This window comes from Dermacentor andersoni, chromosome 11, assembly GCF_023375885.2.
Source record: "Dermacentor andersoni chromosome 11, qqDerAnde1_hic_scaffold, whole genome shotgun sequence".
Lineage (NCBI taxonomy): Eukaryota > Metazoa > Arthropoda > Arachnida > Ixodida > Ixodidae > Dermacentor > Dermacentor andersoni.
In genome coordinates this window covers 99,275,431-99,298,826 of record NC_092824.1, presented here as the reverse complement: position 1 = coordinate 99,298,826, position 23,396 = coordinate 99,275,431, and the positions used below count along the sequence as shown (strand labels likewise).

Below are 23,396 nucleotides of genomic sequence, written 5' to 3'. Positions count from 1 at the left end.
CTGGATGCCGCTGACGCCGCTAGAGAGTCAAGATAACGTGACTGCATAGAACACCGTCGCCGCCATGCAGAAAGAGGAGGAAAGGGTCCCCCCCCCCTGTTCTTGTGTGGCGGATAGGGTGCTCTTCAGTTGCCGACGCGCCGGTTATTTCACGTAGGCCCCGGCACGTCGACGAATACGTGACCACCTTCCCACGGCTAGACCTGGTTCTTAGCGCTGCGGAAGCGAGGGTATCATATTGTTTGTGTCGGCATCGGCGGCGTTGTCCCTGAAACCAACTCCGCAGCTGGGGTTGACTCACTATCGGCGTCAGCGGCATCAGTCAGTCGCTGCTATCTCTTCCCTCCTCCCTTTATCGTGTTGTCCGCTTGCTGCGCGCGCTTCTGCCCCCATCGTTTGCCGCTGGGTGTACACGCCGCCCCCCTCCCCCCTCTTCCTGCGAGTCTCCGGTTGTCAAAGCGCCGGCTCGAACTTAATTCCTTTCTTCGCTCCTCCTCCAATGCAACCCCTGTGCGGTGGCAATCAGAGAGCCAGATCGGTGGCGGCGGATCTGTATATGTGCACCGCCCGAGCCGAAATTGCCGCTGCCGTTCGCCCTGTGCGGTGGCAATCAGAGAGCCAGATCGGTGGCGGCGGATCTGTATATGTGCACCGCCCGAGCCGAAATTGCCGCTGCCGTTCGCCACTGCGAAATTATCTGCCAGTTCTTTCTGAGCCATGAGCGAGACGACCGATGGAAGTCCTCCGTCTGCTGCTGCTGCTGCTGCTGCTGCTGCTAAACGAGCTGCCAGAGCAGAGGCCCAGCGCCGTCGCCGTCAGAATCCAGAGGTGCGTGCCGCCGAAGCAGAAGCTTACCGTCGCCGCCGTCGAGATGATCCAGGAGTACGCGTCGCCGAAGCAGAGGCTAAGCGCCGCCGCCGAGAAGACCCTGCCGTTCGCGCCGCCGAAGCGGAGGCTCATCGCCGCCGTCGAGAGCAACCAGCAGTAAGCGAGGCTGAAGCAGAAGCTCATCACCGTCGCAGAGAAGACTCTACCGTTCGCGCGGCCGAGGCCGAGGCCAAACGCAAACAAAGGCTCGCAAACAGTCAGGGTGCAACAAATGCAACAAAAAAATTCTGTGATAGCGCATACATGTGTTGCTCGATTTCTTTGCCTCAATCTATCGAAAAGGTGAAACAGCTTATTTGCTGCGCTCAAATTTCGCATTAGGAAGTAACGTAATCGTCGGTAATTTTTTTTTCTCGGAAATTACGTATAATGAATAAGAGCAGTAAAATCTAAAAACCTCGAAATTGAACTGAAATGATCTCAGTATGAAAGTTTGAGGTGCTTCGCGACGAGAAAATCATGCAGTCCAAATCAGCACCTCAGTTCGGTCACGGTGAGACGGCTGCTCATTAAAGAAGTGTTCCGTTCTTTTCTGTTCTTTTCCGACCTAGGTGTATAACCTGTTCCTATCTTTTGTGCCGTCTCAGTTCCTGGTACAACCCCCCCCCCTTATTCTCTATTCCCTCAGCACCGTTGTTATGGCCGATGCCACGATGCGCATACATATCTAAGTTTAATACGTGAAACTGTGACCAATGAGAACACAGAATTCGTTTTCAGGTAACGCTTCCTCAGTACGTGCGGATTAGAACTTGACGTTTAATCACGTATCAGACATTTCACCTGCCGAATCTAACGTCTGTTGGAAGATTTCCATGTTTGGCAGAAATGATGAGTGGAATCCCTCCTGAAAGTAATCGCTGCGTTCCCTGCCATGTTACGCTACTCACGGGTATGCACTCCTTAATTTGCATTGCGTATTGAGGCCAAGATTCAGGTTTTTTTTTTCCTTTTCGTGACGCTCGTGGCTAGCAAGCTTTTGTTCCCAACTTTACATGCGTTAAGATACTGTGATAATGTCGCTTAATCAAATTGCATGTTTAAAGCGGCAGTTAACAAGCATGCTTCATGCTATTTCATGCTTTTCCAAACAAACTTTTTTTTTGCGGCTATAGTAGTACGGCACGGTTATTTAAGCTTTACAGTTTGGCGCCATTGGGGAAAGGGGAAGGTAGAAAGATAAGAAGAATATAAGGATAGGTACAAGAGGTTTCTTTTCGCAGTGACCAACATAATACACTTCACTACAAAGCGCCAAACGAAGTTTCGTTTGCCCGATTTCTATATTATGTTCTATCACAGTCGTAAGCAGCCTTTGGGAATGAAGAACGGTCGATAAATTCAGCTTTTCGGGACAAACTGCTCAAGGTCATAGTACCTTATGGACGTTGAAGCAATCCTTTTTCTTTGTTATCAAGTTCTTCTTTTGTCTTTTTTCGTCATCACTTTGAACTGCACTGACAAGATGACGGTCTGCACTTGCAGTGATCCGATATACACAAAAATGAATCCGGTATTTAAAAAAAATATCGGGTTTTATGTACCAAAACTACGATTTGATTATAAGGCACGCCGTAGTGGGGAAGTACGGATTAATTCTTATCAGCTGGAGTTCTTTAACGTGCACCTAAGTGCACGGGTATTTTTGCATTTCGCCCCCACTGAAATGCGGCCGCTGTGGCCGGGAAACCAGGGGTGCGACCTTGTACGCGTTCCAAAATAGAACGGAGGTGGTTCGTTCTTTACATCACGAAATAGGCGGTATGTTCCGTTCCGTTCATCCGATAGCAGACGACACGGAATGATTGACAGCAGATATCACGTCACAATTGACGTCATGGCGTTCGGCACGGTTCAAATTGACGAATCGTATTTGGCTCGGTGGAACGAAACGCCTCCGTTCTATTCTGGAACGCGTACAAGATCGCGCCCCAGAGCACCCTTCTTGTCAGCTAAACTCTAAGGATACCGTACACTTTCAAGATTCCCATCTTCATATGACAGCATTGCTTTCATCTTAAAACCATAACTGATGGTGTAATAGGCTTTATAGTAGTTTTTAGAGGGAGCGAGCATGTCAGGATTGTATGCTTTCAAGGATTTCTTACGGAATGTTTCAAATCAAATCAGCTTTATTGTCCAGATCACCCGTTTTCACTACTAGGCTAAAACCTGCGGTCGACAACCTAAAACGCGCCACGGTTGCATATGTTACTGACACTTTCAATTATACTGTCGGCGCTTTCTATACACTTTCAATACTGTCGGCGCTTTATCAACTTGTGTACAAAGACGAACATCTAGAACGTGCTGTTATCGTTTCTTTTTCTTTTCTTTTTTGCTGACGCTTTTGTTTTACATTCACTGTCTAAGGCCACATTTGCGGAAATACCCTACTTTAAAGGTGAAAGCCTTATTTAGCTCATAGGTCGAAAAATCTGCCGTCCGGCGTTATCGAAAAATTGACCGTCCGGCGTCATGGCACCAAAATTCAATGCCACGAAAATTAATGGTGGCATCATTGATGGTCGAACCCACGACCTTTGGTGTTAATGAAAGCGAAGATAATTAAGTCACACCTAATTAGGATAGGGTTAATTAAGACACCCGAACCCATGTCTTATGATGATAATTATTGAGACTTTAATTAAGATAGCCTTAATTCAGGCATCCGAACCCACGACCTTTCATGGGAGTCGAACCCAAGACCGTTGGTGTTAATTAGGGTGAAGTTAATTAAGGCACTGGAACGCACGACCCTTAGTGAGAGAAAACAAGTAATAGGAAGTAACAAGGCATTCGAATGAGAATGTCGCGTAATTAATGTCTTGTGAGCGCGCAGGCCTCGCCTTCATCCTCTTTAGTGGATGCTATAGTGATTGATTAAAAACAATATTTTTTTTTCAACCTTATAGTCTTTTAATCATTTAACGATTTATTGTTTGCAGTGAAGACAAAATAGTCGCGAAAGGTCTGCGGATCCCAAGCGCTCTGGAAATTGGTTCAGGCGAGGCTTTCAACTGCGTTCGCGAAAAAATGTTCTTGCTTGCCGACCATTTGCAAATGGACGCCACAGTACACAGCTCCACATTTTTACTGGGAATCGCCTCTCTCAGCATAAACTTGTTGCGCTCTATACGACATGCACATGCCATACATGATGACGAAGGAATGACGAAGGTGGGACGAGTGGCGACGGCACGAAGGTGGCCGTATGATGACGTACGACGCAACGACGACAATAATGACGATGGCGTAAAGACAGTGGGACGATGACACTGGAGCAACTACGACAAAATGGCGGTGATCCAACGAGCACAACGGCATCACAACGTCTGCATGGTCACCATGGCATGACGAAGCTGGATTGACGACAATGGCATGATTACGACGCGATTACGATGCTGGAATTATGCCAATGATATGACGACGAAGGCACGACAACAACTGTGTGATGAAAGGAATGACGGAGCCGGAATGACGGCGATGTCACAACGACATTAGGATGACGATGCCTAATGATGGAAATTGTATGAAGATGATAGCGTGACAACGAAGGTCTGATTACAAAGACATTACGACAATGGGATGACGACAATGGAATCACTACGTAGACAAAATAGCTACGACGAAACGGCCGTGATGGCGACTGTCTTATGACGACGCGATGATGAAAATGGCATGACGAAAATAGAAAGACGACGACAGAATGTTCGATGACGGCTCGAATGTGGCGGCGTGATGACAAGGATGTGACAGAGCAGTGACAGCGACAAAGTGAAAATGGCAGAGGGATGACGATGACATGGCAACGAAGGACGATGATATAAAGGAGATAAAATTGCGACGATGAAATGGCGACGTCGGCACGTAAACAGCGCCGTGTTAAATTTAAAGCTCACCTCCGCGGTTAGGCGCCTCACCAGGCACCGCGGGTCGCCGCAAATCGCATTTTATCCGGCAGTGTGTTGTAACGGAACGAAAAGAAAACGAGAAAAAGAGCGATTTTTGACCGCAACGAAAGCGTAACCGAAATGTCATTTATGATTTTATTACGGAGTGAAACCGAAATATTTTTTATCGGTTTTCGGTTTAAGGGGAAAGTCGGCAACCCGAAACAACCGACGCCAGGCCACGTTAGCATTGGTGTGTGTCCCAGAGGTCCGCATAAGCGCGTATCTCAGACAGGGATAGTGCAAGAAGCGACAGGCGGTCGAGCGCTCCACTAATCTAAGTCCTGGCAGATCGGCACGGTAGCAAAACCCAATTCACTTACTGAGAAAAATAAATACGATGTTTTTATCGTTACTTTGCTTCGAAAATTTTTGCATGCGGACCAAAACCGTTATGAACCGTTACAGATAATTTTATTTCCCTTCCAGAGCAGAACCGGAACAGAATTTTTTCCAGTGAAACGAAACTAAAACCAGAACGAAAATCACTTCCTTCCGACACCCTGAATTAGTTGTTTGTACTGTGTCCAATAACGGCTAATCGTGCGAGACTAGCAAGCAGTCAGCAGAGATGTCAATGACGACGACGACAGGCGTGACGATGACATTACTTGCAGAATGATCCAGGCATTCCGCCAAGACCTATCCGGCAAAACAAGTCAGCAGTAGTAGGGAGAGAGAGAGAGAGAGAGAGAGAGAGAGAGAGAGAGGGAGAGAGGGAGGGAGAGAGGGAGGGGTTAACCAGAGGTAGTTCCGGTTGGCTACCCTGCACGGGGGCAAGGGTTAAGGGGGATAAAAAGAGAAAGAGAGTGGAAGGGGGAGATAGAGCGGGAAAGTGGGAACATTAGTGGGAAAGTCGAAGGAAAAGGCAAAGAAAGAAAGCTTCGTTTTAATACTTACCTATTACATGAAAATAAATCAACCAAGCCACAGTAGCATTGTCAAGAAGCCACGGTGCATGAAAGCAGCAACAAAAAGCGGTACAAAATAAAATCACACTTATCTTTAACGAAGAAATAGATTATTGACACCGCGTGGTCTAGATGATGGCACATGGAGTGCCGCTGTTAGCCGGACATGTTAGAAGCTCCGTGAACATTGTTTTGGTCCATGTGGTTCAAGGGCTTTGTGCCCATTTTGTTAATCATAGAAAACAATTTTGCCACAGAACAATGTCTATATGATAGCTAAGCGCGGGTACAGGACTAAGCTATTAATATTGTTGCGTGTGGAAAGACACAGACAGAAGAGGCTATTTACAGGCTATTTACACTGGAGCCAGGCAGCCAGGCCGACACTCGCTCGCGCCAAGCGCACCGACCAACTTCACCGTCGTTCTCGCGGCGGCTCGTCTCTGGAGCATCGCTCGATGATATCGTAATAATATTTTAGCTATTACAAATACATTCTCCGTGTTTGTAGTAGGCGAAATGAAGCCTCCGCCTGGAGCATTGTCTTGTAGTATCCTTTATCGAGAAAACAAAGACGCCTTGCCTTCATCAGGACCCGAAATGAAGAGTGGTCCTCCTGCAGAAACGTTCTCTATATGTTTCGAAGGTGTCTTCGTCTTGTATGCGCTTTCATCAACGAAACAAAGGCACCCTGCATTGACAAAGACAAGTCCTTTTGTCGAAACGTCGCTTTCATGCTTAGAACGAAGTCTTCGTGTTATAGGAGCCTTCATCGACAGAACAAACACGTCTAACCTTTGTCAGTGCTCGCAAAAAGAAAAAAAAAATAAAGGTCATCGTGTCAGAACTTACGGCAGGGTTTGAAGGTGTCTTCGTCTAGCATAGGCCTTTATCGACAGGACCGATACGCCTTGACTTCGACAACGCCTTGATTAAGACAAGCCTCCTTTTTCAAACGTTGGTTCCATACTGACACTGTTCGACCGTTGTTATACACATGGGGTCTGAATCTTCCTCCGAAACAAACGTTTTGTTTGGATTTCAGTTTCACCCGTCCTTGCACTGTTGTAAAAGCTTCCATACGAATGCTTCCTCTGCACATATTGTCTCCTAAAGTACAACATCTGCTGGAAGTAGGTTAAGCATCTCGTTCATGAAGAGGCAAAGAAAAAAGAAGACTGCTTATCCTACGTACTGTGGGAATCGGTTTAGGCGAAGTTTTCATCGGTATTTGTTAAGAACGTTGTTCCTGCTTAGCGACTGTTTACAAGTATAAAGACCACGAGACCCAGTTGGACATTTTTACCGGGAACTACTACCCTCAACATAATGTTGGTGCGCTCGATCATGCACAAGCCACGCATGACGACCAAAAAATCACGAGACAGAACGATCACGACGGCACGAAGATGACCGTATGACGACCATAGGATGAAGACCCTCGAGTGACGACGATGGTATGACGAAAACGGCGTGAGGACAACGTGATGCCCATGTTGGAATAATGCCGGCGATATGACAACGACGGAGTCGCGAAGGGAATGACGGAGCTTTGATGACGACCGCATGAGGACGCGGGCGTATCGACGACGGCATGATGACAAAATGACGATGACGTCGTGACGACAGTGGCATCACAGTGACAAAAATGACGATTGAACGACCACGACAGCATGACGGTGGCCCTGTTATGACTACGCGATGATGAAAATGGCGTGACTACAGTAGAAAGACGACAACAGAACGTCGATGTTGGTATGATGATGACGGCTCGAAGATGGCGGCGTGATGACGACGATATGACAACGCGATAAGTGACAGAGTGAATACGGCTGAAGCATAACGATGACAAGGCAACGAAGGAATGATCACAATCAAATGACATGAAGGCGATGAAATGGCGACGACGACAGCATCGCAACGACTGCGTATTGGTGTTGGAGCTGGCGTCCACGCTTACGTCGAGCACCTACCGCCGGAGGCCGCCTTAATTCGCACTATATCCGGTGTTTGTTTGTACGACATCCGGTACCGGCCAATCGTGCAAGACTAGCCAGTAGCCAGCAGGGATGTCAATGGTACTACGACGACATTTCTTTCAGTATGATCTACGCATTCGGGAAGAGAGCAGCAGCAGCAGCGGCGGCGGCGGGAAATTCGAAGGAAGATGCGAAGGAAGCTTGCTTTAACATATTGGCAAGGGGATATGCTATCTTATTACTGATGATGACATATCTACTGCACTGCCGCATTGTCCTAGTACCACGTGTATTAAATAAATTTTCACTGAACAGCCTCGCCATTTGTGCTGGATATTACAGATACTAATCAGTGTCCTCTATTTCCCCTTAGATTATCATTGAATTAGCAATAATCTTCATTGGATCGTGCATTTCGCCTTTGAAACCGCACTCATTTATGCCGAAGTAGCATTTCAGGCTTAAACTGTAACTTACTCTTAGATACTGCACCTCATATACGACACAAATCATGGACACTTGTGCGTTATTTTCTTAGGGCTAAGCTCAGTATAAATTACACTAGACTAGATTATATCAGACAGACAGACGATAGATAGATAACTTTCGTCCACTCCCCCCCCCCCCCCCCCTCACTCTGGCAGGTCTGATACCTTCAGGTAACAAGACTACGAAGGTTTATCGGACAGCTGTCTGCTCGTAAAAGTTCAGGTACTACGTGGCGCCAACTGTAAAAACAACAAAAAAAGCGCCACATCCGCCGCAATAGCCATAAGTGGCACTGGCTAGCACTCCCACGGTCAGTTATTGTGCATATACGTAAATACCCAAGAATGCGAACATGCTAAAAGCCGTCGCCGTGGCTCCATTAGCAGAGCGTCGGACGCGTCAGTTGAAGTTTGTGGGTTCGGCTCCTACCGGCGGAAAGTTGATTTTTCCTCCACTTACATTTCCCTTTAAGTTATAATTTAAGTATTTCAAGTAAAAATAAAATATATATATATATATATATATATATATATGCGCGTATCCTGGCATCCGACTGCGAGAAATGTGATCTACACTGACGACGACCACACATACGGCACATGTACCCACGGATACGCGCATAGACCTCATTAAGACGTGTATATATACGAGAAACCAGAAGCGACTTCGTAGCGCACGAAGATAGGAGAAGTGTGGGGGAGCCGTATGTATGGGTGTTTAGTCGAGAACTTGTTTTCCCCCAGCGGCATATCGCAGCCCTTGTTTCCCTTCAAAGCTGTCGGAGAAAGCTTGCGCGTGCATCTCAACGACCGTGCTCCGCACGGAGCTCTGCTGCCGTTTCGAGCAACGGCGGAAGCCAACGAGGCCTGTCACTGTGCTCCTATCTTTTCTCTCCTGTCCGACCCTCCACGTCATTCAACGGCGGGACAAAAATTTTCAGACATTCCACGCACGCGCAGCCGCACTCAGAAAAAAAAAGAGGGATAAAAGTGTCGAAAGAGGTGCGCTTCAAAGCGGGGGGTCGCCCGCGCTCCCGGCGACGACAAAAAAGGGCATTTGCTTTATTTCCGCTCCTGCGATCGTATAAACAGGCAAAAAACAACGGGTTTAAAAAAGATACCGGTGGCCGGTCGGGGCCGAAAGGACTGAAAAGACGCTACACTGGGCACACACACACACACCGGCCGCACGCCAGCCCTCGTTCGCATAGAAAAATGAACTGGGCGCGTTGCAGGCACCAATGCACTTACGAAATGCCGCAGCCAGTGTCCACAGAGAGCGACGCGAATGCGTATCCCCCTCCCCTCCCAACGCGGTGGGCGGGGGGGGGGGGGGGACACGAAGGCTGTGCGGCTCGCGGAGAAAGGGGGAGGGAGGGAGGTGACTCCGCTGGCCGGACGTCCGGAGCGGCGGGACGCTCTTTTCAGGAAGCGACCGGCAACAGGCGCGTCCTCGGTCCGGAAGCGCGGAGGGGCAATTAGGCGTGCACGGTTATACCGTTATACGCGCTACCCCGTGCCACCGCGCGGGACCAGGCGCGGCCTGTCGCCGCCACCTCTGAGTCGGCAGTGCGCAAACACGAACTACTGAGAATCACTGGTTACCGCTTGATGACTGACGACTGAGAAGAGTCCTGAAAGCTGCATTGCGAATTGTGCTGCCCGTGCTGGTGGACGACACCCCTTTCACACCTTTTAGGAAAGGTGTGAATGACACTGAGTACATGGCGCAGTCGTGTTAGAGTGCAAGGTATCAGGTCGCTTGTTCGACTCCCGGTTGATGAGGGCAGAACACAAATACGTCAGTATAGTCAAAGTGCGGCTTCTTCAACTGGTCATTGATGTGTGCTCGAGCAGTGCTTCAAAGTCGAGAGAGAGAGAGCATCCAGCTGCACCTCGAGGACAAGGGAATGTGCTCTTACGGTGATAACCGGCCGTCATTATGCATGTCAGAATTGGCATAGACTCGTATAACAAAGGGGAGCTGCCGCCTTACACGACGTTTCAGGCGCCACTGGAGCGGCTCTGAAGCTACCGACAGAAGAGGTTGTTTCAGGACCATAAACCCCGTGCACGAACCAGAATAAAGTCATCACAAGTCAAACCGCAAACTAAACGTTGCCGAAATGCGGTGGATTTGAATTACGTAGGCTTCATAACCTGTGAAATTTGCTTCCTCTGCCAACAGACAGGCGTGACCGCGGAAATTAGTTTCTACTTTGGGGTTGAGGAGCAGCCATCCTTGACTATGCGCCAGGTCGACTCGACCTCGTGCTGCGTTTTCTTCGTTCGCGTTTAGTTTGCTAGCCGTCGCCATAACAACTGCGAAGGACTCCGTAATCAGGTGTGGCTAATTTAGACTCGCGTCTGGGACGTGCACGCACACACACAGACACACACACACACACACACACACACACACACACACACACACACACACACACACACACACACACACACACACACACACACACACACACACACACACAAACACACACTTTAACTAGCCCGTACAATGTATTACACTTTACGCAACACTGGTCGCGTCCACGACGCAGTACCAGCACTGTTAACGCTATCGTGTGACGCTTTCTTGAACCGCAACGCGTCAGAAAAAAATGTCTCTGTTGCGTCACCGTTCTCGTAGAACGAAGAAAAAGGAGCTCCAAAATGTGATGATTGTGGTTGGCCGGCACCTTTGCACCAGCAGATGGTTAAACATGGTCGCAAGTATATCTGTGTTCTAGTTGACCTAAGCGTCACAAGATGGCGCCACCAGCGTGGCGTGCACGTCTGCTTCTCCGTAACAGTGATTGGTTCTCTATTCAACAAAGACATAAATACTAAATAACTGAGTACAAAGGAAGGGAGGGAAACGAAATCTAGGGGATGCTTGGGTACTCAGTAAAAAGGGGATAAGTTCGCGAACAGGCTGAGCTCACTGCAGAGTTCTTTTAAGCGCTGACAGTGGAAAGAATCACACTTTTTTTTTTCATGGATGCTGAATATACGGAATATAACAGTACAACGCGAGTTCCCGGAAACTAGAAGAAAGGCTGCAAGGCTGTCTGTACGTCTTCGCGGAGTGAACAATGAGAGACTGTCGAAACAAATAAACGTCGCATATAGCCAGTGTGGCAACAGGTGACCACAGAAAGTGTTGCCTCGCCTCCTAACCCAGCGTCGCGTACCACGGTTACCTTGAACCAGAAACAAGGGTGCCTCTCCAAAACGCGGAATTCTTTCGTCTCCTCTTTATCTAAATGACTGCACGGAAACGGTATTTACATGTTAAAAACACTTAGAAAAGAAAACGAAAATAACAAACGGTATAGACAGAGAGGAGGACTGACGTGGGCAGCAGCAAACACTGCTTGGCCAGCAGCACAGGTATGCAAAATCACGGCGGACTATCTGGCCGTCGCATCGGTCGTTAGTTGACCCTGAGTTGAATGATCGTGTCGCCGGGAAACATTCTGCTTTCCATGAGAATTGTCGGCGGCTACGAAAGAATGTCCGCAGTTGAGTGGGATTGACGGGGGGGCGTGCGGGGGGAGGCGTGGAGAGCGGCTTTCAACTTGTCACCGGCGCTAGGTAGCGCCCTAGGAAGCAGGGGGAAAGTGTGCGGCGAAATAAAGTGGCCGGCTGGCCAGAAAGAAAGAAAGAAAAAAGAAATGAAGAAAACAATCATTGCGTCGCAACAAAAACGTCACCGTTCTTCCCGCCTTCTTTACGTACCGTGACGAAACAAACAAGCAAGAGTGAGAAAGAAAGAATAATATGAACGAGATGGATTTGAGGATGCGTTGATTGGTGGAGTTCTAAATGTTTTCATTTTTTTTTCTCACCGCCATAAGGCCACTAAGGTACACCGCGGCTGGTGTTGGAGCTTAACGGCCAAAGCAATTCAAGCTACGCTTACACGAACTAGAAAAGGACGTTAGTATGACAAGGTTCGTCATGCCGAAATCTGGTTATCTCGTTCACGTAAATGCTAGCGGTTCGTGGACGCGTTGGGGTTGGTTTAGTGAGCCCGATTGCAATGGGTGAGCCGACTTGCCCGACCTACTCGCGGAACGAATGTAAACGCATGGTCGGCTCAGTCTGGATCGGCCCGACTTTTGACTCGACGTTCTCGCGTGGAGTTCATCTAAACAAAGCTACAGCGGCTATGACACACATCGCAGTGAGGGCGAGGCTCCATGGTATAATATCCATCACGTGGAGTCATTTGACATCACGTGGAGTCATTTGACGTCCACACACAAAGTTCGGTTACGATTGTTCTTTTGAATCCAGCTTCCGCTTGAGTGCGGCTGCCGCGGCCGGGAGTGCAACGCCCGATCTCTTCCTCAGCAGAAAAACCTACGTGGCCTCTTAACTACGTCGGCGAAGGAGACGATGTAAGAGGAAATGTCAGAGATATGGTCACGATGAGATGACAGGAGTACAAAGCACTAAACGAGAAATATAACGAATAACTTTTAGCAAGCCGGCGTCGCCAGTGCTGGAGAAGATTTTGTAACCACACTGTTTAATATCGCGTGAGCCTAACCTGCACCTCATTCTCATACGATGATGTCACAGAAATTTGAAAAAATTTCTCGCATCTTAGCACCTAGCCGCACCCCCCCCCCTTTTTTTTTTTCTTTCTGTCACCGTCTTAGTTGCATACTTTCTTTTATTTATTCTATTTCCGTGTTTTGGGCATGCTTGCTATGCGTCATTATTTTCCTTTTTTTTTTCTGTTCCTACTTGCTCACCCGTCTTCTTATCTTCAACTTCCTTTACTATCTCCTTCCTTCCTAAAGAGTAGCAGGCTTTGTGCCTCTCTCGGTTGCAGTTGCCAGCCTGCGTCTTCCCCATTTCCCCCCATCCGTGTGTATGTGTGTTCTTCATATCAAATAATAATGATTTTTTCTTCACTATAGCCATATTCGCTCTTAATGAGTGATTTTTGCTTAGTAGGCACGCATTGTGTTCTACAGAGAGACAGAGAGAGAGAGAGAGGAAAGGCAGGGCGGTTTGCTACCATCCACTAGGGGAAATGTTGTATAGTGTTTTGTTTTCTTGAATAGTGCTTCATTAATTTCATTAACGTAGCAATGTAGGATCGTTGGCAATACATTACGAGCAGTAGACGTAGCGCCTCGTGGACAAGGAGACAAGGACGAACGAAGTGACAGGACACACATGGCGCTGTCCTGCCACTTCTACTGTTCTCGTCCCCAACGCGATACATAATATGCTGCTGAGTAAATAAACAACTAATGAATTACTCACGCTCAATTTGGTTATGCTTGCTAGTTTACTACGATCACAGCACGTAGTTCAGTGCTCGACACTCGCTTGTATTTTCTTTTCCCCCACGCGTAGCTCAAAGTTGCAACAACGGGGTCGGAAAGCTAGTCTACGAAAAAATCTCCGACTACAAGCTCAGCGCCGGCTTCGGCGGAGGACGACAGCGCGTCGAACTGGTGAGTGCTGACCCCCCCCCCCCCCCCCCCCCCGAACACAGCACTGCTGGGAGGCGCGAAACAGTGTCGTGTTGAAGATTTTATACCACTGCATGTACGCAGTAAAACTTTCTGCATGCTCTCCAACAAACAGATACGGTTTGCGTACTATACTCATGAGCTAAGCCCGTATATACAAAAAGAAAAACAAAAAGCGTTTTACGCTAGAAGTGTTCGTAAGAGACAATTTCAGTCAATCCCGACGCTGCACATAAATATAGCGAAGACGACCGGGCAGTGGCAAAGAACACTTGCGAAAGAGATGCTTTGTGAATTCGATCTTACTATGCGCATATGCGCAATACTGGAAGTAGGCTTTTCCACACTATCAGGTTGCCCTACACAAGATGGGTGACCTCCTGCTCACGGCCCGGTTGAGTCGAGTGTAGGCTTGGAAATAGCGAGAATGTCGTAAGGAAGAGATGATGGCAAGTGTGGTGGCAAGGATGGCGACGGCAAGGATGGTGGTACCGGCTCGTTCTGTGCTGCTTCATCTCCGCTTCCGGAGTGACTTCCACCACCTTGTGTTGGTCAAACGAGACGCGTGCAGAAGCGAACTTGCAGAATTTTACGTATCCCCCTATTCCGCATAATTTGCACAGAACATACTTATGCATAAAAAAATGTTTTTTCGCCTCTTATGATTAAGAGGTCCAAGGTTAATTAAAATTGGGCCCCTCGGTTAACCCCCTTTCTCCTCACATTACACACACACACACACACACACACACACACACACACACACACACACACACACACACACACACACACACACACATACACACATACATACATACATACATACATACATACATATATATATATATATATATATATATATATATATATATATATATATATGAGCTCTGTTGTCATAGTCGCGTGGTTTGTTCGATCCGGCATAAAAAAATTGTGTGCATTTAACTAACTGCTCGGTCGAGTGAACCGGACGACCTTGCACACGGGTCTCCCTCTCTTCGCGCAGATCACCCGCGCCGAGCAGCCAATCAAGGTGCTGGAAGAGTGCGTCCGCCGCTGCCAGGAAGACCGGACGACGGCCGTGGCCCAGTGCCTGTCGTTCGACTTCATGCCCGGGCGCCGGAGGCCCCCGACCCCGGCTCAGGCCGCCGGCTCGGCGCCCGTGGAGTTCGAGGAGTCCGTGTGCTACCTCTACTACGACAGGGCGTCGCCCGACGGGGGAGAGACGCTCGTGCGACAGAACAACGCCTGGCACTTCAACGAAGTCTGCCTCTCCTGTGAGCGGCCGTCTCGCCATACTCCTTTTCGCTGTCGAACTGAATTTATTGCCTGCTTGCGTGTAAGCGCGTTTTAAATACAGAAAGAGAAGCAGGATCCTTCTTAGACAGAGGCTATAGTTCACGAATTCCAACTCAAGCCATACAAATGAGAAAGCAGCAATTCAGGACAGCGCAGTCGGCATTATTGAATAAAGTGTAAAAAGAAACACAAGAAAATCTGCCTCTCCTGTGAGCGGCCATCTCGCTACTCCTTTCGTTCGTTGTCGAATCGAATTTGTTGCCTGCTCGCGTGTACGCGCGTTTTAGATGCGAGAAGACAAAGCAGGGTACTTAGACAGAGGCTATAGTTACGAATTCCAACTCAAGCCATACAAATGAGAAAACAGCAAGTCAGGACAGCGCAGTCGGCATTATTGAATATAGCATAAAAAGAAACAAAAGGAAATCTGCCTCTCCTGTGAGCGGCCATCTCGCTACTCCTTTCGTTCGTTGTCGAATCGAATTTGTTGCCTGCTCGCGTGTACGCGCGTTTTAGATGCGAGAAGACAAAGCAGGGTACTTAGACAGAGGCTATAGTTACGAATTCCAACTCAAGCCATACAAATGAGAAAACAGCAAGTCAGGACAGCGCAGTCGGCATTATTGAATATAGCATAAAAAGAAACAAAAAGAAATCTACCTCTCCTGTGAGCGGCCGTCTCACTACTCCTTTCGTTGTCGAATTGAATTTATTGCCTGCTCGCTTGTACGCGCGTTTTAAATGCGGGAAGACAAAGCAGGGTACTTAGCCAGAGGCTATAGTTACGAATTCCAACTCAAACCGTAAGATGAGAAAACGGCAAGTCAGGACACCGCAGTTGGCATTATTGAATAAAGTATCAAAAGAAACAAGAAGAAACACAGAAAGTTTAAATAATCTAACATAAACATAAGACACCTTATATCAATTTTTGAACAGTAGGTAACATAAACGATCCCTATTGACCTATGTAAAGCGCAGTTACAGAATGTACACAACGCCTCATTATGACGGTATTGTAAATTGTGAAAGTGCTTTTATGTTTATGGTAGCATTATATAGATGCAAGACGCATAGCATACAAAGCGCGCATAACGTACCTACAAAAATGCATTGAATATTTGCACACATGCCCGTATGTATAACGCGAGCAGCAGTGAGAAAGCTAGCAGATGGGCCGCTTATGTGGGTTAGTTGGTCGTACTTTCATTCAGGCATGATGCAACGTATGGTAAGAAAGAGGTCCTAGCTCGTATATACTTTATGACTCCACGAAACCCAATTATCATTGCACATCAAGTAAAATGAAAACTATTTTTCTTGTCTGTACTCATGGCTCTGGTACAGATGCCCTTATGGCGTTTGTACCAAAAACAGTGAATGTTACTTCAGGAAAAAGACATTTAAGATAGCATTTAGTATAGAGTGAGCTCGTTTGCTGAACTAACCACATCTGAAAACTAACTTCAGCGTATCGAAAACGACTTTACGGGCATTGATATAGCTTTCCCACGCTTAGATCAACATTTAAATGCTTAGATCAAAATTTTTTATATATCAGACTAAGCGTAGCAAAAATGACACGTTGGGCTTTCTGGGCTTTCTTGCTAGTTGTATCGAACCAATCAGCAAACAATTTCATTCAAGCCAGCCGAGCGCCATAACCACTGTGCTACGGCCCAATCGCCAAGGTCAACATGCAGTGCCTGCATTGTTAAATGCAAGCACCATTCCCGTGTTTAGGGCACAGAGACAGTGAATGGGGGAGAGTACATAGAGAAAATAGATACTCACGACATGAACGCTGAAAGAGGATGCGATATCACTTGCACCTCCGCCTCTGCAAGGAAGCATGCTTGTTTTGAATAAAGAGCACTTTGCGCTAAATCCGATGAAGAGAACGGAATTTATGGGCCAATCATTGGTGACACTACGTTAGAAATTAGAAGGGTGGAAAGCGAGGAACAACTGGGAGCGGTACGAATGTAGTCGGGCTGGAGATGGAGGGTAAGCAATGCCTTATGCGCCTGCGTTCAGTGTGACTGCAATTAACGTTCCTGGTTCGTTAGCGCAATCATATTATACATAAGCCTTGAGGGAGGGAGGCCAATTACCCACAGAGGATCCTGATCATGACAAGGGCACTTATAGAAGAATAAAAGTGGGTTGCAGCGCATACGACAGGCATTACCAGGTTATGACAGGCAGCTTACTGCTATCACTGAAAATGTAAGCGTAAGACCATTGCATTCTGCCGGTACTAACATATGGGTCATAAACTTCGAGGTTAAGTAAGAAGCTTACAGTGGTGGAAGCGGCATTTCGTCTTTTGGTGCAGCTTTCGGAGCAGGAAAAATGGCAGTATAAAGCAGAAATGTATGCTGTTTGGAATCATAATTCACAGTTAGTTCTGCATTTCAATAAAGACTTAACCCCCACCACCTCCAAGCTGCCCTTCGCTTCGTTATTCATTTTATCTGCCAGACGTGTTATCCGTTATAGCGTTTCAACCGCTAAACAAGTTGAATATGCACATCTACTCAATTTTTTTTATATTAATACGGCGCGAGCGCTGTATCGTCGCATTTTAATAATAATGCGCAAGGATAAGGTCATTCCAGGCACAGCTGTGGCCTTCTGGGCTGTTTTATGCAACGCACTGGCGCACCATCTGTTCGGCGCTCACGCGATGTTTGCTAGGGCACGTTGCCGGGATAGTCGGTTTGGATTCATAATAGAGGCGGATCAGTGCAATGCGACAGCGACCAAGAATGAGAAGACACATACGCAGCGCTAAGTTTCAACTAAACGTTTTATTTGATCGTACGTGTTACTTATTCAATGACGGGGGATCGAAAATAAAAAACAAGCAGACAAACATGTACAGTCAGAACCAACACTTGACGACAAGTGTGGGTTCTATATCCCTACAGTTGAAATTACTTGCTGAGCAAGTTGGTAGCTGATCAGAAGCACGACTATATATATAGGGTGCGCAAATCCAGATGGAACAGAAACAATCATGCTAATTTAGTTGTCCTCGCAGGTATAGATCAAATAGTGTCTGTGTTGTTAGACTTCCACGTCCGTGACTACTTCCTTGTGCCGTTTGCGAGTTTTTTTCCATGTGGGGGATGCCTAGTCGTAATAAAATGCACCTTGTCGCACTTGTCGATACACCACTAAGCGACTGCGAGAAAGGCATGTCAGCTGCGCCCTCACAGTCGTGCGTTACCATAATTACGTAATTATTATTGCGATACTATTTATACGGATACTCCAGGCAAACTTTCGCGGTCGGCGTCAGCGTCACCGTGAGGTGCCGTCTAATGCCCAAGTGCGATAAGCGTTATCGCTCTTAGACATTAGCGCACAGCCGCCATGATGGCGGCTGTGCGCCGTACGTGCTATAGCGGTGGTGCACAACGTGCGAGGGTAAGGCGCAGAGAAGTGCTGCTTGGTGCGCGTCGCCTTCTCGCGCGCGCAAAATACATGTTCCCGATTCGGAGCAGGTGCGCGTCGGCACTGATCTGGCGCAGTACCTGCGATAGACGACGATTCGGCGCAGCATGCAGCAGGGTCTCCTTCGCGGCGTATTTTGGCGCAATTGGCGCGTCACTTCCGTCACTGCTGCTTAAGAAGTTAGGACCACGCAAGGAGCGATGGAACGAAAAAAAAAAAATGATAGGCGTAACGTTAAGGGACAGGAAGATGCGGTGTGGATTAGGCAGTGAACGGGGTAGGCGATATTTGAGCGAACATTAGGAGGAAGAAAGGGCGTTGGGCAGGCCATGCGATGTGTAGGGAGGATATCCGGTGGAATACTAGAGTTAGAGTGGGTGCCAAGGGAAAAGGAAGCGCAGTAGACGAAGGCAGAGGATCAGGCGGTGCGATAAAATTAGGAAGCTTGTAGGCGTAAGATTGGGTTAGTTGACGCAAGACAGGAGTAATTAGTGATCGCTGGCAGAGGCCTTCGTCCTGCAGTGCATGGGCGTAAGGATGATGCTGCTGCTGCTGATGATGATGACGATGTATGAATGAAATAATGAATGAAGAGATGAATGGTGTACTTGTCCCGGAGATGCCATCGTTCTCCCGACAACCCCTGGTACGAATAATGCGCTTCCCGCAGCCAGCAAAGTGATCACCGAGTGTTCGAGCCGCCTGTACGTGTTCGACCGGAGCCCCAGCTACCGGATGGACGGCGTCGGCGACAAGGAGGTGTACGCGTCGAACCGCACCGAGTGCGAGGACAAGTGCCTCTCCGAGGCGAGCCTGGTGTGCCGCTCGGCCACGTACGACCGCGCGGGCCAGCTGTGCCGGCTCAGCCCGGAGACCCGGTACATGAACCCCAAGGGCTTCAAGCCGGACTCCAACGCCGAGTACATGGAGAACCTCTGCCTGCCCAGTGAGTGCTCGCTTTCGCTTGGTGCGTACGCTTTCGGGTGAAGTTGGTGTGAGGACAAAAGATAAGACAAAATTAAATTTTGGGGTTTTAATCGTCGCAGCCATTAAGAGCCCGTCTTCTAGCGAAGACGAGCTCTAAAACTTTCTACACCCGCTGTTCGCCTTATTGCGTTTAATGCGAGTGTTCAACGAACTTTAGATTACCCGTCCACAATTTGGTACCCGTACACCGAAAAACATGTTAAGCAAACTGGAAACAAAAATGCGAAAGAGAGCGGTGAGGTTTATTTATAACAGCTTCGGGTGAACTTCGATCACATCTTTATTAGCAAAAGCGAATTTCCAAATGCTAAAGCAAGGAAATCGTGTTTTTAGTTTGTTTCAGTTAGTTATAGGTTATGATAAGGTAGACATATCGCCGATACCTTCTTTGTCTACAGGATATGCCACAAGGCCGAGACACGCCTCGACCATAATTCCTTTTTCCACCCGTAATATAATACCTTTATCTACACGTTTTTTTCCCTAGGACAATAACTGCATGGAACAACCTGACTAATGAAGTCGTTTCACAACCATCCTTAAACCTTTTTGCTGTACATCTGCAGCAGTGATTTGTCTCGCATGTCGAGCTAAGCTTAATATATGCTTAATATATGTGCTTTGTTCCAGTAGAAAATCGTTTTACATTGCCAAAATATGCACTGCCGTGTATTTCTTGTTTGCCAATTTGCAAAACGCAAGAAATGTTAATCCGCTCTGCTAAAACCAAAAACAAACAAACAAACAAATAAATAAATAAATAAATAAATAAATAAATAAATAAATAAATAAATAAATAAATAAATAAATAAATAAATAAACAAACAAACAAACAAATAAATAAATAAACCGCGATCTGATTATGAGGCGCGTTGTACTGGAGGACTCCGGATTAGTTTTGACCACTTGCGGTTCTGTAAAATGCACCTAAATATAAATAACGAGCGTTTCTGCTTTTCGCCCCCTCTTAAATGCGGCATCTGGCATCAGGCCCGGCGACTTCAAGCTCAGTAGCGCAATACCATAGCCTCTAAGCTACCGCGCCGGGTTCAGTGTGAGTAGTGCGGGAACGATAAATGAAATTAAATTAAACAAATCCTCAATGGAAATTAATAAATTTGTCTCCGGGATGCTATGCAAGCTGAAATTATTAGATTTAAGTACCGCGACGGGCAGTGCTTTACCATCGCCCCGCGCATAGGCGCTTCTGGTGCACTATACATAGCTACACTACTTACAAACATTGTTACTTATTAGCAGCCCTGTGTGGGTGAGATACACCGTAGCGGTTGCTATAGCAACGCGGTTGCGACAAATCGAGGAGAGCTCTCGCGCTCATATCATGCCGTCTTTTTCTTTTTTTTGCTTCTCCTTTTTTTTGTATTGATGAAGGAGGAATTCACTTTTTCATGTTCATATTTTTTCATTCATTGAAATAGGGTCTCGCTTTTTTTTTTTGTAACCGTTGGATGCAACTGCTCTGTACGGCGACCCAGTTGTTTTTCCTTGCGCGGGTGCCGTCAAGATATCCCGGCTATGCGCGTCAGGCACGAGTGAATCGAAGGGCGCAGGTTTAGTTTGTGATAGCTAATGGTACATACGCCTAGTGGAACAAACAAGCAGATGCAGCGTACAGGACAAATGCCGCAAGCACTCTAAGAACAGTTTACACCCTTTGGCGTGGCCCTTCTGCCACACAACGATAATCGTCATCTGCCTTGATGCGTTTCCTTTCTTTAACGCTGCGAGCCCGGTACTTTCCAGTAACGAACGGCATGCGCGTGTTGTCAGCGTGATAGCATTGCCGACAGGAAATGCTATCACGCTGACAACACGCGCATGCCGTTCGTTACTGGAAAGTACCGGGCTCGCAGCGTTAAAGAAAGGAAACGCATCAAGGCAGATGACGATTATCGTTGTGTGGCAGAAGGGCCACGCCAAAGGGTGTAAACTGTTCTTAGAGTGAGTGGTGGAAAGCGGGAGATAGGGTTCGCCATAGAGTTTCCCACTATAACACCTAGAGGGTAATCTGGCGCCACCGTCTATGGGAGTTTCTTAAGGAGGCACCGTGCCGTCATGGGAATGACGGTATATGTGTCTGCGAGGCTCGTGTTGGCTGGTGTTGTAAGAGGCTTCGTCTAAAACGTGGATATGGCTACGCAAATAACGCGTTCTCAAAGTAAAATCTTCATAAAATGTTTCCATTCACGCATATTACATCTTTACTCACCCACGATGCATGACCAAGCGAAGAAAAGCAAGAACAGACGACCAACTGTTCCAAAGCGAGCGCGAACCTTGTCGTCTGTTCTCCAACTTTAGCGGCCCGCTGATACTCTTTACGTAACATGTAGTCGTACACACAATAACAAGTTCTCATAGTTAAACAAAACATGTTTTCGCGTAATAATAAAGCTAAAACAGCTTTTCACGTGCTCTTCTAGTGGAAAATTAATCATTGTGACAGACGGAACAGTACTTGCCAAGCGCGTCTTCAAGCCTTTAAGGTGTCCTGTCTCTACGAGAACGATGCCAATCCGAATCCATAATATACCGGCATTCCCATGCATACCACAGCGCAGCAGCGCCAGATTCCTCTAGGTAATGTAGTGAGAAACTCTATGGGGTTCGCCCCGTGTGCGGCATTCACCTCCAGGCTTTCGCCTTGTCCCCGTAATGCTGCACCAAATGGATAAACGAGAAAAGGAGGGGAACGAGAGGCCCGATTTTGTTAAACATTGCCACTTAAAGGCAACAGACAATAAGGCCGAGGAAAGCGTCGTGGAAATTAACTGTGGTTGAAATTGGAATGTAGAAAACAATGAAGAAAAAGGGAGATGAAGGTGGACGAAGAGATAGCTTATCGCCGGTGGGAACCGAACCCACAACCTCGGCAATACGCGTGCGTTGCACTACCAACTGTGCTGCAGCGACGGCCATCAATTCGTCCACTAACTTCGGTATCTATGTCGATTAGATCTAGCCCTAGGAGTGTTAGCCAGCGCCACTGAGAGCCATAGTGGACGGATGTGGAACATCCTTCTTTTTTTGCCCGATTGCGCCACGCATGTAACCAAATGAAGTCCCTCAAATCTCGCGTAACATTGTTGTTGTTGCCGATATTACGCGTTTCACAGTGCCGATACAAAGGAAGCAGGAAGTAATCGGACAATGTTATAAGCGGAGAACACCATTTCTTACTTCGTTTTTAAACCTATTGAGCGCAAAAATTTTAATTCAGACAGGTTTAGTGAATGAGAAAGGAAATTTGAGTTTCAATTGCTTTCGAATAAGGTGGTGTGTAACAGAGGATTTATCTTATACATCTGTCACACAAGCACGCAAAAGCTTTTTTTCGTAAGCGGTCTTTTACCAAGTTGAAATACTTTTTATTGGAAAGGTCTTGCGCGGCACACACACGGCACCGACGATCTCCTTTTTGGTGTTTTCTTCTGGGCACGCTACCGAAAGCGTAGCGCTAGCGTTAGAAACAAAATCGGCCAAAACAATCTGATGTGTCTCATACTCATCGCAAAGACGAGCGTTACTGGCCATTAAAAGATTTCTATAAGCGAGCAATATTCTGGGAAAGTATTGAATAGAGTGTTTAAATGTGATAGCGCATTCTACGTTCTTTTACCCGACTTCGGCCAATTGTGTGACTATGACTGTATCGTGGAACCTATATGACAACCATGGCTTGAGGAATGACGAGAGTCGGATGACAAAGCTGGAGTGATGATGATGGCACGACCACGAAGGTGTGATAATGGAGGCATACTAGCGACTATCTGACGATGACGGCATGATAAGGGCGGCATAATCACGATTTAATGACGGCAGTATGATTACAATACAATGACGAAGAAAGACTGACATCGATAGAACGACGAAGGCGGTATTGCGATGACGGAATGACGTCAATGGGACGACG

At 47.2% G+C, this 23,396-nt stretch overlaps 1 protein-coding gene and 1 long non-coding RNA gene across 6 annotated transcripts in view; one reads left to right on the top strand and one right to left on the bottom strand.

Moving 5' to 3' along the window:
* LOC129386879 (uncharacterized) overlaps positions 1-23,396 on the bottom strand; it is a 243,197-nt gene that overhangs the window by 105,642 nt on the left and 114,159 nt on the right. For all 3 annotated transcript variants that reach the window (XR_011891046.1, XR_011891045.1, XR_011891044.1), the window contains exon 2: positions 16,808-16,853. This is a non-coding gene — a long non-coding RNA (uncharacterized lncRNA). The remainder of the gene's footprint in view (positions 1-16,807; positions 16,854-23,396) is intronic.
* The window catches only part of nompA (no mechanoreceptor potential A), a 97,811-nt gene that overhangs the window by 36,329 nt on the left and 38,086 nt on the right, over positions 1-23,396 (top strand). For all 3 annotated transcript variants that reach the window (XM_055075206.2, XM_055075208.2, XM_055075207.2), the window contains 3 exons: positions 13,596-13,696; positions 14,721-14,991; positions 19,146-19,421. In XM_055075206.2, the coding sequence (XP_054931181.2) occupies positions 13,596-13,696; positions 14,721-14,991; positions 19,146-19,421 (648 nt within the window). The remainder of the gene's footprint in view (positions 1-13,595; positions 13,697-14,720; positions 14,992-19,145; positions 19,422-23,396) is intronic.